General features: G+C 46.8%; 1 protein-coding gene across 5 annotated transcripts in view; it reads right to left on the bottom strand.

The window, feature by feature from the left end:
- The window catches only part of ptprna (protein tyrosine phosphatase receptor type Na), a 224,980-nt gene that overhangs the window by 13,119 nt on the left and 196,672 nt on the right, over nt 1-15,189 (bottom strand). For all 5 annotated transcript variants that reach the window (XM_059967586.1, XM_059967584.1, XM_059967588.1 and 2 more), the window contains 4 exons: nt 14,384-14,461; nt 12,149-12,268; nt 10,540-10,706; nt 1,629-1,682 (listed from right to left, as the gene is read on the bottom strand). In XM_059967586.1, coding sequence (XP_059823569.1) covers nt 1,629-1,682; nt 10,540-10,706; nt 12,149-12,268; nt 14,384-14,461 — 419 coding nt within the window. The remainder of the gene's footprint in view (nt 1-1,628; nt 1,683-10,539; nt 10,707-12,148; nt 12,269-14,383; nt 14,462-15,189) is intronic.

Raw genomic sequence — 15,189 nt, 5'->3', positions numbered from 1 at the left:
CTGTCCTTGATCCTAGAATTCCCAAGGTATCCAACATACGGTCCACCATAATATTGTGAAACATTCAATTATCCTCTGTTCCTCTCAATTCCCAGGAATACTCCCAGGTTAATCCTCTCTTCCTGAGGGGTGGGGACTAGCGCTTCTGCCAGGGTGCTCCACAGCAGGTCTAACCAGGGACGTGGACTTTGGAGCTGGACTTTTCCACCAGTTCAGACTCAATGGGCTGAATGGCCTCTTTCTACCTCTATGTCTGATAGTCCTATGATTGAATGGCGAAGATGACTGGATGGGCTGAATGGCATAATTCTGTCCCTATCAATAATAGAGATGCATTTGTATCATGTGGTCATAGAATCACTGACCATGGCAAAAGGCCCTTCAGCCCACACTACCCATGCTGACCATTATCTGCCCAGATACACCAGTCCCACACTAATCCTGTTATTTTCCCCACATTCCTATCAACTGCTTCTGGGTTCTACCACTCATTCACCTACTGGGGCTGACTCACAGTGGCCACTTAACCTCCAACATGGAGGGGAGAGAAGTGGAAGCTCGTGGAGTCACAAGGAAAACGTGCAACCTCCACACACGTAGACAGCATCAGGGGTCTGGATGGAAGCCGGGTCCCTGGAGCTGATAGGCAGTGTCTCTCCCTGCTTTAGAACATAGAACAGTACAGCACAGAACTTGTAATTTTTCTACGTATTGCACTGTACTGCTGACACGAAACGGCACATTTCACAACACACAGTATGTCAGTGATAATCATGACTCTAATTCTACAGCACTTAGAATATTACAGTACATTGCAGACCCTTTAGCCAACATCTACTCTAATAACAACCTAACCCTCCCTTCCCACATAGCCCTCCATTTTTCTATCATCCACGTGCTTATCTAAGAGTTTCTTAAATGTTCCCAATGTATCTGGCTCGACACCATCCCAGTGTCTTTCACACATCCACCACTCTCTGTGTAAAATAAAAAACTTACCCCTATACTTTCCAACAATCACCTTAAAATGATGCCTCCTTGGACTAGCCACTTCCTCTCTATGGAAACAGTCTTTACCACAAACTCTTTTGACAAGCCAGGATCAGTCAAATGGCCTCTCATTTTTGCCCTCCCTTCCTGAAGTTAAAATAGCTGTTGGGTTTCTTTGCAAGTTAACAATTAATGACCTGCCAGTATTTTAAAAACTACTCATACACATGTAACTGCTGGAATGGTTCCTTGTGGCACAGTGTGTATATGCATTTGTTGCGTGTGTCCCATTCATATGATTCTGGAAGTCTCTGGAAGCTCCTCTGATGCTGCGTTATTTGAATAGGGGCTATCTGATTGGCTGACTCTTATCTGTAAATTTGAACGGAATGTCCCTTATCTGTGGGTATACAAAGAGCTGACCACAGGGTGGCGCCACCTCCTTTCTTGCTGTTTCTTCTTTTTGCTTCCTCTCTCCCTCCTGGTGCTAGCCTCTGCTTCTGTTACTGTCCACGATTAGATTTTTTTTCTTCGATGAATGCTTAATAAAACGATCATGAGGCAACAGGTTTTTGTGCCTCTTTCCCGACTTCTGAAAGAACCTTGGATTAAAAAACAACAGTTGGGAAGGATCTTACCTGCAGTGTACGATTATGGGACAGGAACGGCCTCTGTAACACTTGTTGACTTTCCTGTGGAACAGAATAATATGTGACACACGGTGATATGTTGAGGATGCTTTTCACTCATCCCACAATCTCTTTGACCCACTACCATCAGGAAGGAGGTACAGGAGCATCAGGACTAGTACTGTCAGACTGGGTAACAGCTTCTTCCTTCAGGTTGTGAGACTAATAAATACCCTGCCTCCACTGAGGTATGAGGTGGTTCATTTTGGTAGGTCAAATATGATGACAGAATATAGTATTAATGGTAAGACTCTTGGCAGTGTGGAGGATCAGAGGGATCTTGGGGTCCGAGTCCATAGGACGCTCAAAGCAGCTGCGCAGGTTGACTCTGTGGTTAAGAAGGCATATGGTGTACTGGCCTTCATCAATCGTGGAATTGAACTTAGGAGCTGAGAGGTAATGTTGCAGTTAAATAGGACCCGGGTCAGACCCCACTTGGAGTACTGTGCTCAGTTCTGATCGCCTCACTACAGGAAGGATGTGGAAGCCATAGAAAGGGTGCACAGGAGATTTACAAGGATGTTGCCTGGATTGGGGAGCATGCCTTATTAAAATAGGTTGATTGAACTCAGCCTTTTCTCCTTGGAGCGAAGGAGGATGAGAAGTGACCTGATAGTGGTGTACAAGATGATGAGGGGCATTGATTGTGTGGATAATCAGAGGCTTTTTCCCAGGGATGAAATGGTTGCCACAAGAGGACACTGGTTTAAGGTGCTGGGGAGTAGGTACAGAGGAGATGTCAGGGTTAAGTTTTTTACTCAGAGTGGTGAGTGCACGGAATGGGCTGCCGGCAACGGTGGTGGAGGCAGATACGATAGGGTCTTTCAAGAGGCTTTTAGATAGGTACATGGAGCTTAGTAAAATAGAGGGCTATAGGTAAACCTAGTAATTTCAAAGATAGGGATGTGTTCGGCACAACTTTGTGGGCTGAAAGGCCTGTATTGTGCTGTAGGTTTTCTACGTCTCACCACTAGGACAGAGCGTCGTTTACCTGTGCTGCACACTATGTGCATTTTGGATTGTATTCTATTAACTTATTTGTGGTAATATTTTGCTTTATCTGCTGTGTGTGATATGTGTATGGTGGGTGCACCATGGCCTGTAGAAACACTGGTTCATTTCATCAGATGACGCAATGATTGCTGACACAATTTCAGATGGTGACAAGGTGGCATAAAGGAGTGAGAGAGATCAGCTGGTTGAGTGATGTTGTAACTTCAACCTTGCACTCAAAATTAGAAAGACCGAGGAATTGAATGTGGATTTTAGGAAGGGGAAGTTGAGGAAATACACACCAGTCCTCATCAAAGCATCGTGAGTGGAAATGGTGAGCAGTTCCAAGTTCCTGGGTGTAAACATCCCTGAAGATCATCCTGGGCTCAACATATTGATGCAATTACAAGTAAGGCACGACAGCGGCTATATTCCACTGAGGAGACTTGGTGTGTCACCAAAAACACTCTCAAATCTTTATGAGTGTAGCATGGAGAGCCTTCTAGCTGATTGCATCACTGAGTGATATGGAGGGGCCACTGTATGGGAACAAAAAAAGCTGCAGAAAGTTGAAAACCCAGCCAGCTCCATCATCGGCACTAGCCTACCTAGCATCGAGGACACCTTCAAAAGGCAGTGACTGTAAAGGGCTGCATCCATCATTAAGGACCCCCATCACTCAGGGCATACCCTCTTCTCATTGCCACCATCAAGGAGGAGGTACAGGAGTCTAAAAACACACTATCAACATATTAAGAGAAGCTTCTTCCCCTCCACCATCAGATTTCTGAATGGACAATGAAGCAATGAACACTTCCTCAGTGCTTTCCCTCTCTTTCTGCACTACTTGTTTAATTTATTTTTATATATACTTATTGTAATTTATAGTTTTTACGGCTGTGTATTACAATGTACTGCAGCCGCAAAACAACAAACTTCATGATATATGCCATTGATATTAAACCTGATTCTGAATTGTAATCAATACAGTAACCTGACACAGGTATTGCTGTTTTCCGGTGATCCAAGGCCGAGCAGAGAGCCAGTGAGGTTGTATCTGCTGTAGACCTATTGTGGCGATAGACATATTGCAGGAAGTCTAGGTCTTTGCTTCGATAGGAGTTGACTCCGGCTATGACCAACCTCTCAAAGCACGTCATCACAGTAGATGTGAGTGGCACTGGGTGATAGTCTTTGAGGCAGCTCCCCCTGCTCTTTCTGGGCACTGCCCATCCCCCACATGATTCATCTGTTGTCGGCCCCCAACCAACACATACTCCACTCTCCCCTCCTCACAGCCCCCCACCCTGCTCTCGTGACTACACCCCTCTCTCACCTGAAACCACCACGGTGGGCTTCACAGCTGAACAGGTGAGAAGACAGCTGAAACGTCTCCACCCAAGCAAGGCTGCAGGCCCGGATGGTGTCAGCCCCAGGGTGCTCAAAGCCTGTGCCCCCCCAGCTATGTGGAGTGCTTCACCATGTCTTCAACCTGAGCCTGAGTCTCCAGAGGGTTCCTGTGCTGTGGAAGACGTCCTGCCTCGTCCCTGTAACAAAGCCCCAGTGGCTCCAATGACTACAGACCGGTGTCATTGACCTCCCACATCATGAAGACCCTGGAGAGACTTGTTCTAGAGTAGCTCCGGCCTATGGTTAGGCCACACTTAGACCCCCTCCAGTTCGCCTATCAGCCTCGACTAGGAGTTGAGGATGCCATCGTCTACCTGCTGAACCGTGTCTACGCCCACCTGGACAAGCCGGCGAGCACTGTGAGGGTCATGTTTTTTGACTTCTCCAGTGCGCTCAACACCATCCGCCCTGCTCTGCTGGGTGAGAAGCTGACAGTGATGCAGGTGGATGCTTCCCTGGTGTCATGGATTATTGATTACCTGACTGGCAGACCACAGTACATGTGTTTACAACACTGTGTGTCAGACAGAGTGGTCAGCAGCACTGAGGCTCCACAGGGGACTGTCCTGTCTCCCTTTCTCTTCACCATCTACACATCGGACTTCAACTACAACACAGAGTCTTGCCATCTTCAGAAGTTTTCTGATGACTCTGCCATAGTTGGATGCATCGGCAAGGGAGATGAGGCTGAGTACAGGGCGATGGTGGGAAACTTTGTCACATGGTGCGAGCAGAATCATCTGCAGCTTAAAGTGAAAAAGACTAAGGAGCTGGTGGTAGACCTGAGGAGGGATAAGGTATCGGTGACCCCTGTTTCCATCCAAGGGGTCGGTGTGGACATAGTGGAGGATTACAAATACCTGGGGATATGATTGGACAATAAACTGGACTGGTCAAAGAACACTGAGGCTGTCTACAAGAAGGGTCAGAGCTGTCTCTATTTCCTGAGGAGACTGAGGTCCTTTAACATCTGCCGGACGATGCTGAGGATGTTCTATGAGGCTGTGGTGGCCAGTGCTATCATGTTTGCTGTTGTGTGCTGGGGCAACAGGCTGAGGGTAGCAGACACCAACAGAATCACAAACTCATTCGTAAGGCCAGTGATGTTGTGGGGGTGGAACTGGACTCTCTGACAGTGGTGTCTGAAAAGAGGATGCTGTCCAAGTTGCACGCCATCTTGGACAATGACTCCCATCCATTCCATAATGTACTGGTTAGGCACAGGAGTACATTCAGCCAGAGACTCATTCCACCGAGATGTAACACTGAGCGTCATAGGAAGTCATTCCTGCCTGTGGCCATCAAACTTTACAACTCCTCCCTCAGAGAGTCAGACACCCTGAGCCAATAGGCTGGTCCTGGACTTTATTTCCACTTGGCATGATTAACTTATTATTATTTAATTATTTATGGATTTATATTGCTATATTTCTTCACTATTCTTGGTTGGAGCGGCTGTAACGAAACCCAATTTCCCTTGGGATCAATAAAGTATGTCTGTCTGTCTCTCTGATTGTCGCCCTTTTGAAAGCAGGTGGAAACCTCCAATTGCAGCGGTGAGAGATCGAAAATGTCCTTCAACACTCCTGCCAGTTGGTTGGCACTAGTTTTCTGCGCCTTATCAGGTACACCACCAGGGACTGATGCCCTGTGGATTCTGCCTTTTTGAGGTATTGCCTTTTGAAGATGTCTTGAATGGTGGGGATGTGGGTGCCCATGATGGAGCTGGCCACACGTACAACCTTTTGCAGTTTTTTCCAAACCTGTATAATGGCACCTGCATATAAGCTGGTGATACGACCAATTGGAATGCTCCCCACAATACATCTGTAGAAATTTGCTGAAGTCTTTGATGACATAGCAAATCTCCTCAAATTACTAATGTAGGTAGTAGGTGGGTCAACATCATGGGCCAAAGGTCCTGTTTCTGTTTGTCACTGTTCCATAATCTAAGAGGAAACAATGCAAAATATAGTGTTGCAAATACAGAGAAAGTGCAACGCAGGTAGACAAATAAAATACTTAGGGCCACAACTAGTGTGACTGGGATACTGAGGCATTTTGGGAACTTAATATACCAATAAGATCTCAGCAGTTGTTAATCATTGTTGTTAAAACCCATCTGGGAGTTCCATAGTTCCTCAGCGCGGCATCCTGTGCTCTGTATAGGACCCCAGTCCCCTGGGGTGTGGTTGTCTCCCTGCTGAGATGGCAGCTCAGACCTTACAGAGACAATTATGTGCAGTTCATCCAGAGATTGTAAAGCCAGTCCCATCAGCCATGGCCACATTGAAAAACAATGCTCATTTCTAAAACTGCGTGACCCCAAAGTTAGGTGTCCTTGGTTGAAGGTAATTGGGAAAATACAATTCCCACATTGGATTATTGACTACAGGAGGAAGAGGCAAGAGGTCCATGATGCAGCCCTCATCAGGGGATCAGAGGTGGAGAGGTCTAGTCTCTTTAAACACCTTGGTGTTATTTCAGAGGATCTGTCCAGCAGGTAAGTGCCATTACAAAGAAGGCACATCAGCTCCTCTACTTTATTAGAAGTTTGCAAAGATTCATATGTTATGTAAAACTTTGACAAACTTCTATAGATACTCAGTGGAGAGCATCCTGACTAGTTGCATCATGGTATGGAAATACCAATACCCAAGAACAGAAAAGTCTACAAAAAGCAGGGAATGCAGCCCAGTTCATCACAGGTAGAGCCCTCCCTGTCATCGACTAGAAATCAGCATCCAACATCAAGGACCCCCACCATCTAGGCCAGGCTCTCTTCTTGCTACTACTGTCAAGAAGGAGGTACAAGAGCCTTAGGTCCCACACCACCAAGTTCAGGAACAGTCATTACCCTACAAACATACACCTCCGGAAACAATGAGGGTAACTTTGCTCACCTCAATGCTGAACTGACTCCACAACTCACAGACTAACTTTCAAGGACTCTACAACTCATGTTTTCAGGATTAATTCATTTTTAAAATTACTTGCACGATTTGCCTTCTTTTGCACGTTGGTTGTTTGTCAGTCTTTGTCATTTATAGTTTTTCATAAATATGGTTGCTTTTCTTCATTTTCCTGTACATGCCCGAAAGAAAATGAATCTTGGGTCCATGAGTCTGAGAGTCCACAGGGGACATTCGAGGCCCATGGTCTGCGAGTTCTCAAGTCCACTGGAGCTGGAGGCCAGAAGGCCAGGGGGCGGCCTGTCCTGGGGTCGGAGGACTGTCTGTGCGTGTGAGTGGGTGGAGGGGAGCGGAGGAAGGGGCTTGTTGTGCAGTTGTTGGTCTTTTGTTTGTTGTAGGTTGTTCTACAAAACATTGTCGGCATGTGATGTTGGCTCTGAAATACAAGCCGACCCTTAGGTTATGTTGGTTGTTAACACAAAAGACACATTTAACTGTATGCTTTGATGTACAGTAGTGTGCAAAATCCATAGGCACCCTAGCTATATATCTGTGCCTAAGACTTTTGCACAGTATTGTACATGTGATAGATAAATGAATTTGAATCTGAAAGGCAGGCATTGGTAAAAGTGATTGGATTGTTAGAAAACTCATTAAGACCACTAAGAAACTACTGGTTAGGAAGTCTGCCCTCCTTACCCAGTCTGGCTAATAGGCGACCACAAGACCAGCAATGAGAATGGTCTCCAGCAGATGAGGGGAATTTGGGGATAGGCAATAAATGCTGGCATTGGTGATGATATCCTGTGAATGTATAAATTAAGAAAATGCCCTAATACTCTGTATCCAAGTTTATTCAAGCATCAAGCCTCTATGGCTCTTTGGGGGCAAGAATTAGAGTCACAGAGTGATACAGCATAGAAGCAGGTCTTTCAGCCCAACATCTATATGCTGACTTGAGATAGTCCCATTTGCCCACGCTAGGTCCATTTCCCCCTAATTCTTTCCTATCCATGTACTTATCCTAATGTCTATGAAATGGTTTCTTGACCCTGCTTCAACCACTTCCTTTGGCAGCTCGTTCAATTCACACACTATCCTCTTGGTGACAAAGCTGCCCCTCAGGTCCCTTTTTAAATCGTTCCCCACCCATTTTAAAACCAAGTCCTTGAGTTGTTGGTTCAGTTTCCTTGGGGAAAAGACAGTGAGTGTTCACCCTATCTATGCCCCCCTATAATTTTATATACCTCCATAACATAACCACCCCCCCACCCCAGTCTCCAACATTCCGGGCACTAAAGTCCTACCCCGACCAACCTCTCCTATAATACTGGTGCTCGAGTCCTGGCAACATTCTTTAAAATCTCCCTTGCACTCTTTAGAATATAATGACATCTTTCCTATGAGAGTCACTATGCTGAGAGCATCAAATATAGAACAGTATAACAAAGTACAGGCCATTTGGCCCACGATGTTGTGACCTTTTAAACTACTCCAAGATCAATTTAACCCTTCCCTCACACATAACCCTCCATCTTTCTATCATCCATGTGCCTGTCAAATAGTTTCTTAAATGTCCCTAATGTATCTGCCTTTACCATCACCCCTGGCAGGGCATTCCACACACCCACCACTCTTTATATAAAGAACCTACCTCTGACATCCCCCTTCTTTCCTCCAATCACCTTAAAATCATGCCCTCTTGTATTAGCCATTTCCACCTGGGGGAAGTTCTCTGGTTATCTACACAACCAGCTTGATAACCTCCATCATGTCACCTCTCATCCTCCTTCCCTCCAAAGAGTAAAGCCCTATCTTCACAAGATATGCGCTCTAATCCAAGTAGCATCCTAGTAAATCTCCTCTGCACCCTCTCATCTGTGAGGATAGGCTGAGTGAGCTCGGGCTTTTCTCGTTGGAGTGAAGGAGGATGACAGGTGACTTGATGGATGTGTACAAAATAATAAGACAGAGTGGACAGCAGAGACTTTTTTTCCCAGGGTGGAAATGTCTAATATGAGGGGGCATAATATTAACATGATTGGAGGAAAGTATTGGAAGAGGCAGGTTTCTTTATGCAGAATGGTGAGCACATGGTATGCACTGTCAGAGGTGCTGGTGAAGTCAGGTACATTAGGGGCATTTAAGAGACTTTTGGACAGGTACATTGATAATAGAAAATTGGAGGTCTATGTGGGAGGGAAGGGTTAGACTGATACCAAGTAGGTTATAAGGTTGGCACAACATTGTGGGCTGAAGGGCCTGTACTGTTCTATGTTCTGTGTTGTAACTCCCACCCCACCTAGCCTTGCTCAAGGGGAAAGCACCAGCCACACAAGGTGCAGGGATGTAAGATGGAGAGCTGGTTCCACCACTGCTTTGTGTGGTACGCACGGCTACCAATGATCACTTTTGTGACTATGCAACTGGATTTGACATTACTAGCTGCAAATCACAAAAATGACACTGGGAACCATCAGGAAGAAACGACACGGTGACAGCCATCACAGGGTTAATGAAACGCTGGTTAAAGAGGGAGGAAGGAGATGTTAGGTAGACAGATAAAAGCTCCTCGTTGGTGAACACACATGCCAGTTAGTTCCTAACCAGGACCAGTCACTCCTTTTTCAGTGGGAGAGAGGGTATTAGCCAGATGCTTTGAACAGCGATAATCAAACCGATCAGGCAACCCCAGACACCAACAAGAGAAAATCTGCAGATGCTGGAAATCCAAGCAACACACACAAAATGCTGGAGGAACTCAACAGGCTATCATAGATGCTGTCTGGCCTGCTGAGTTCCTCCAGCATTTTGTGTGAACCCCAGATACCAAATGGATATTGGCTTTTTGGACGGTTTTGGGGGAAAGACATTGTGCTAGACAGGAGTCATAAAGGGTTGAGTGAAATGCTGAAATCTTGTTTCCCCTCCCTACTGATATTGTTAGTTAAACTGATTCACAGGGCAAGGCAGGCCCAATGAAATCTTGCCACTGAGTCAGGAGATGGTTAGTTTGAGTATCTGGGACTTGGAAAACCAACATTGACTGCAGGCGGTCTACAGCTCAGCCTGTTAAAGAGCCCCAGGCAGGAGCACTATAGATTAGATACGATAACGTGGTGAAGCTTCCTCTACACCGTCCCACCAGGCACAGTGTGGAGCTCCCTCTGACCTGTCCCATCACACTCTCCCAGGGCAGGAGCAGCATGTGTGAGATACAAAACAAACCGTAGTGTTTTTCAAAAGTATGTGTAGGTTGGAATAATTTTCAGATTGCTTGGATGTAAGTTACTGTATGGAACTGACTCTTCATGATGGGTCAGTGCAAAGGGAGTTTGACTCCTCATCTTACGAGGAGGTGCCCCTGAAGTCGGTCTGGTCCACACTCAGTTTGGTGGCTATCTGTAGTCTAGTAACTACACTGATGATTGATATGTTTGGGAAAGGGTGATCACAGTCTGCCATCTATGCTGGTCTATGTCTGAGGGTGATACCCACCCCTCTTTGCCCAGTTCCCTTCGAACCCCAGCTCCCACGCTCCATACCTCCGGAAGTCCAGCAGTGGGCGGGTGGAGGAAGGGATTCCCTCGGCAGGCCAGCTGAGGAAGTGGAACTGGGTGAGTGTGCGCGTCTCCTGCGACTGCAGGTTCTTGAGGTAGAAACTGCGCACGAGGAAGTCCTCACACCAGATGTGCTCGGAGACCAGGTTCACCTGCAGGGTAGAGGGGAAGGATTAAAGTGCAGAGACGTGGGGAGCCATGGCCGGTGGAGTGGGGGTAAGATCACTGACATCCAAACCCAGCTCAAGCAGCATAGTGTGAACAAGCGTGCTGTCTGCCTAACTCAGCTTAGTCTGCACAGTGCGATCCCATCTTAGTCTGCACAGTGCGATAGCAGCTTATAGCACAGTGCGATGCCACCTCACCCTCTGCACAGATCCCACCCTAGTCTACACAGTACGATCCCATCTCAGCACAATGCGATGCCACCTCACCCTCTGCACAGATCCCACCCTAGTCTACACAGTACGATCCCATCTCAGATAGCACAATGTGATCCCATCTTATTCCACACAGTGCGATGCCACCTCACCCTCTGCACAGATCCCATCCTAGTCTACACAGTACGATCCCATCTCAGATAGCACAATGCGATGCCACCTCACCCTCTGCACAGATCCCACCCTAGTCTACACAGTACGATCCCATCTCAGATAGCACAATGTGATCCCATCTTATTCCACACAGTGCGATGCCACCTCACCCTCTGCACAGATCCCACCCTAGTCTACACAGTACGATCCCATCTCAGATAGCACAATGTGATCCCATCTTATTCCACACAGTGCGATGCCACCTCACCCTCTGCACAGATCCCACCCTAGTCTACACAGTACGATCCCATCTCAGATAGCACAATGCGATCCCATCTTATTCCACACAGTGCGATGCCACCTCACCCTCTGCACAGATCCCATCCTAGGCTACACAGTACGATCCCATCTCAGATAGCACAGTGTGATCCCACCTCACCCTCTGCACAGTGATCCCACCTCACTCTTTGCCTAGTGTGATCCCACCCTAGTCTGCACAGTGCGATCCCATCTCAGACAGCAGAGTGCGATCCCATCTTATTCCACACAGTGCGATATCAGCTTATAGCGCAGAGCGATGCCACCTCACCCTCTGCACAGACCCCACCCTAGTCTACACAGTACAATCCCATCTCAGACAGCAGAGTGCGATTCCATCTTATTCCACACAGTGCGATATCAGCTTATAGCGCAGAGCGATGCCACCTCACCCTCTGCACAGACCCCACCCTAGTCTACACAGTACAATCCCATCTCAGACAGCAGAGTGCGATTCCATCTTATTCCACACAGTGCGATATCAGCTTATAGCGCAGAGCGATGCCACCTCACCCTCTGCACAGACCCCACCCTAGTCTACACAGTACGATCCCAGCTTTGCCTACACAGTGCAATCCCGCCGCTCTGCCCAAACACTGCAATCCATAAGACAATAAAACACAGGAGCAGAATTAGGCAGAATTAGCAGAATTCGGCCCATCGTGTCTACTCCGATGGGATCTTGGTCAACTCCCCTGTCTGCCCAAACCCATTACCAGCAACCCCACACTGGGTTGACCCACCTCATAGATGTGGTAGAGGGAGGAGCCTTCATCCGGCCAGTAGCGGTCGCAGTGCCTGACACTGTCCTCCACCAGTGGGGTCAGCATGACGATCACCGTACAGCCGTTCTCCCAGACCATCTGGAACAGGACAGACCCACCATCAGTGGGGCGGAGACGTTCCTCTTCATGGGGGAGTAGGGCCGAGCCCACCACTGTACGTTCACCACACCCCCCACCCCCACCCTGATTACGTGCGTACGATTGATACGACACAGAGTTTGGGAATTAGTGCATCCAGTCTGTGGGTGGATGGGTGTACATTTAAATCTCTGTGTCAGTCGCTGTAAAAAACTTCCTTTAACGTATCAGAAGATCTTCACTGGGACCAGTATGTGAGTACCATCACAGAGAAGGCTCGACTTCATCTCTACTTGTTTGCATAGATTCAGCATCTTATCTTAAACTCTGACAAACTGCTATTGATGCAAAGTGGACCCCAGCTGGTTGCATCCTGGCCTGCTGTGGAAACTCCAGTGCCCAGGAATGGAAAAGCCTACAGAAAGTGATGGATACATCCCAGTGATTCATAGGCAAAGCTCTCCCCACCAATCAGCACATTTACAAGGAGCACTACCACAAGCACCCATCATCAAGGACCCTCAGCATCCAGGCCATATTTTCTCCTCGTTGCTGAAATCAGAGAGGAGGTACAGGAGGTTTAGGTCCCACACCACCAGGTTATCACCCTATAAACATCAGGCTCCTGACCAGAATGGTGTAGCAACAGCTTTGCTCTGGACTCTGCAGGTTGAAATAAACTGCCTAGTCCAACACAGGCTCATCACTTTCTTCCTCCAGTCCACCTTCACGGTGCATTGCCTCAGGAAGGTTAGCACTATCGCCAAGGACGCCTGCCACACTGGCTAGTTTCCTTTCTCTCTTCTACCTCCTTTAGGAGAAGATACAGGAGCCTGAAAGTCCGGATGAGGTGACCAGATTCAAGAACGGCTTCTTCCCACTGCTGTGATCCAGTAACCTCTCTCACAGCCCCTCCCCAGTAAACGTAGAACATTATGGCACAGTACAGGCCCTTTGGCCCACAAAGTCATGATGAACTTTTAACCTACTCCAAGATCAATCCAACCCTTCACTCCCTTATAGTGCAAACACGAGGAAATCTGCAGATGCTGGAAATTCAAACAACACACACAAAATGCTGGTGGAACACAGCAGGCCAGGCAGCATCTATAGGGAGAAGCACTGTCGACGTTTCGGGCCGAGACCCTTTGTCAGGACTAGTCTCAGCCCGAAATGTCGACAGTGCTTCTCCTTATAGATGCTGCCTGGCCTGCTGTGTTCCACCAGCATTTTGTGTGTGTTATTTGGACTCCCTTATAGCCCTCCATTTTTCTGTCATCTCTCTGCCTAACAAAGAGTTTCTTAAACGCCCCTAATGTACCTGTCTCTACCACCAGGGCATTGCACACACCCAGCACTCTGTAAAATACTCACCTCTGACACACACCCTATACTTCCCTCTGGTATTAGCCATTGCCATCTTGGGAGAGAGGTGCTGCATTCTTGAACCCTTAATTTTACCTTTTCTATTGTTGTCACTTTATCAAAATCAGCTTTATTTTCACTGTCTTGTATTTGTTTTGTAGTTTTATGACAGTGGTGCAGTGCAAAGACACAAAATTACTGTAAAATACAAAATAAATAGTGCAAAAAAATTGCAATTCTTTATACATTACCTCAGTTTGCATTATTAGATTGTACTATGCTATGTTTTGAGCTTGTCTCTGTATTTTTTACCATAAGTATTAAGTAAATCATAGGAGGAGAATTAGGCCCATCTCTCTCCCTTGTTAGTGAGAGCGAGAAAGAGCCTGTGGGGTGTCCGAATATTGGAATGAACTGTGAGTTTTTCATGAACTGTAGACCATGGTCTCTCTTTGAGGGCTTTGCTGTTGTTTGTATGGGGGAGGTGGGAATGCTGACGCTTTATGCTACAATAATTTGGGGCATGGGGAGGAGGAGAGTTGATGCTGCTGTGTGTGGGAGGGGCTTTGGAATTCTTATGTCTTTTTTCTGTCATTCATTCTGTGGGGTTTTCTGTCTAAAGGATGTCTGCGGAGAGTAAGAATTTCAGGCTGTGTATTGTATACATTCTCTGATATTAAACGGAACTATTGAACTACTGAATGTGACAATAAACTGAAATAAACCCGAAGCTGTGCAGAATCAACTCACCTGCCAGAAGTCGGGGATGGTGTGCGAGAGGGGTCCTTGAGTAGCGATGTAGGCAGGCATTCTGGGGTCATGGTCGATCTGCAGGGGAAGATAGAACACAGAATACCAGTGCAGATATAAAGACCCAGCCGAAGGCACAGAATCAGATTTAATATCACTGACATATGCCGTGAAATTTGTTGTTTTGTGGCAGCAGTACAGTGCATGACACAAAAACACTGTAAATTACAATAAAAAATATTACGAGAAAAGTTTAATTAAATATTGTAATGTGTATAAAAAGATGGCAAAAATAGTGAAGTAGGGTTCATGTGTTCATGGACTGTTTAGAAATCTGATGGCGGAGGGAAGAAGCAGTTCCTAAAATGTTGAGTGTGTGTCTTCACGCTCACTTGATGATGGTAGCAATGAGAAGGGGGTGATGGGGGAGGGGGTCTTTAATGATGGATGCCACATTTTTGAGGCAACAACCCTTGCTGCTGAAGAGGGTAGTACCAATGACGGAGCTGGCAGAGTTCTGCAGCTTTTTCTGATCCTGTGCAGTGGCAATTTCATACCAGATGGTGAAGCAACATTAAAATGCTCTCCACGGTCCATCTGTAGAAATTTGCTCAGGTCTTTGGTGGAATAGCAAATCTCCTCAAACCCTTAATGAAACATAGCCACTGTTTGGTTTCATCCCTCCCCATCCTTGAACCATGATTGCACATCAGATACAGCACAGGACATTTATTGAGACCCGCCGCTGTTCTGTTGTCTCTCTCCCTGCTCATGTCACACTGTTTAGGATCAAGACACAAATTTAC

The sequence above is a fragment of the Hypanus sabinus genome, chromosome 4 (genome assembly GCF_030144855.1).
Source record: "Hypanus sabinus isolate sHypSab1 chromosome 4, sHypSab1.hap1, whole genome shotgun sequence".
NCBI lineage: Eukaryota > Metazoa > Chordata > Chondrichthyes > Myliobatiformes > Dasyatidae > Hypanus > Hypanus sabinus.
This window is presented reverse-complemented; position numbering and strand designations above follow the sequence as displayed.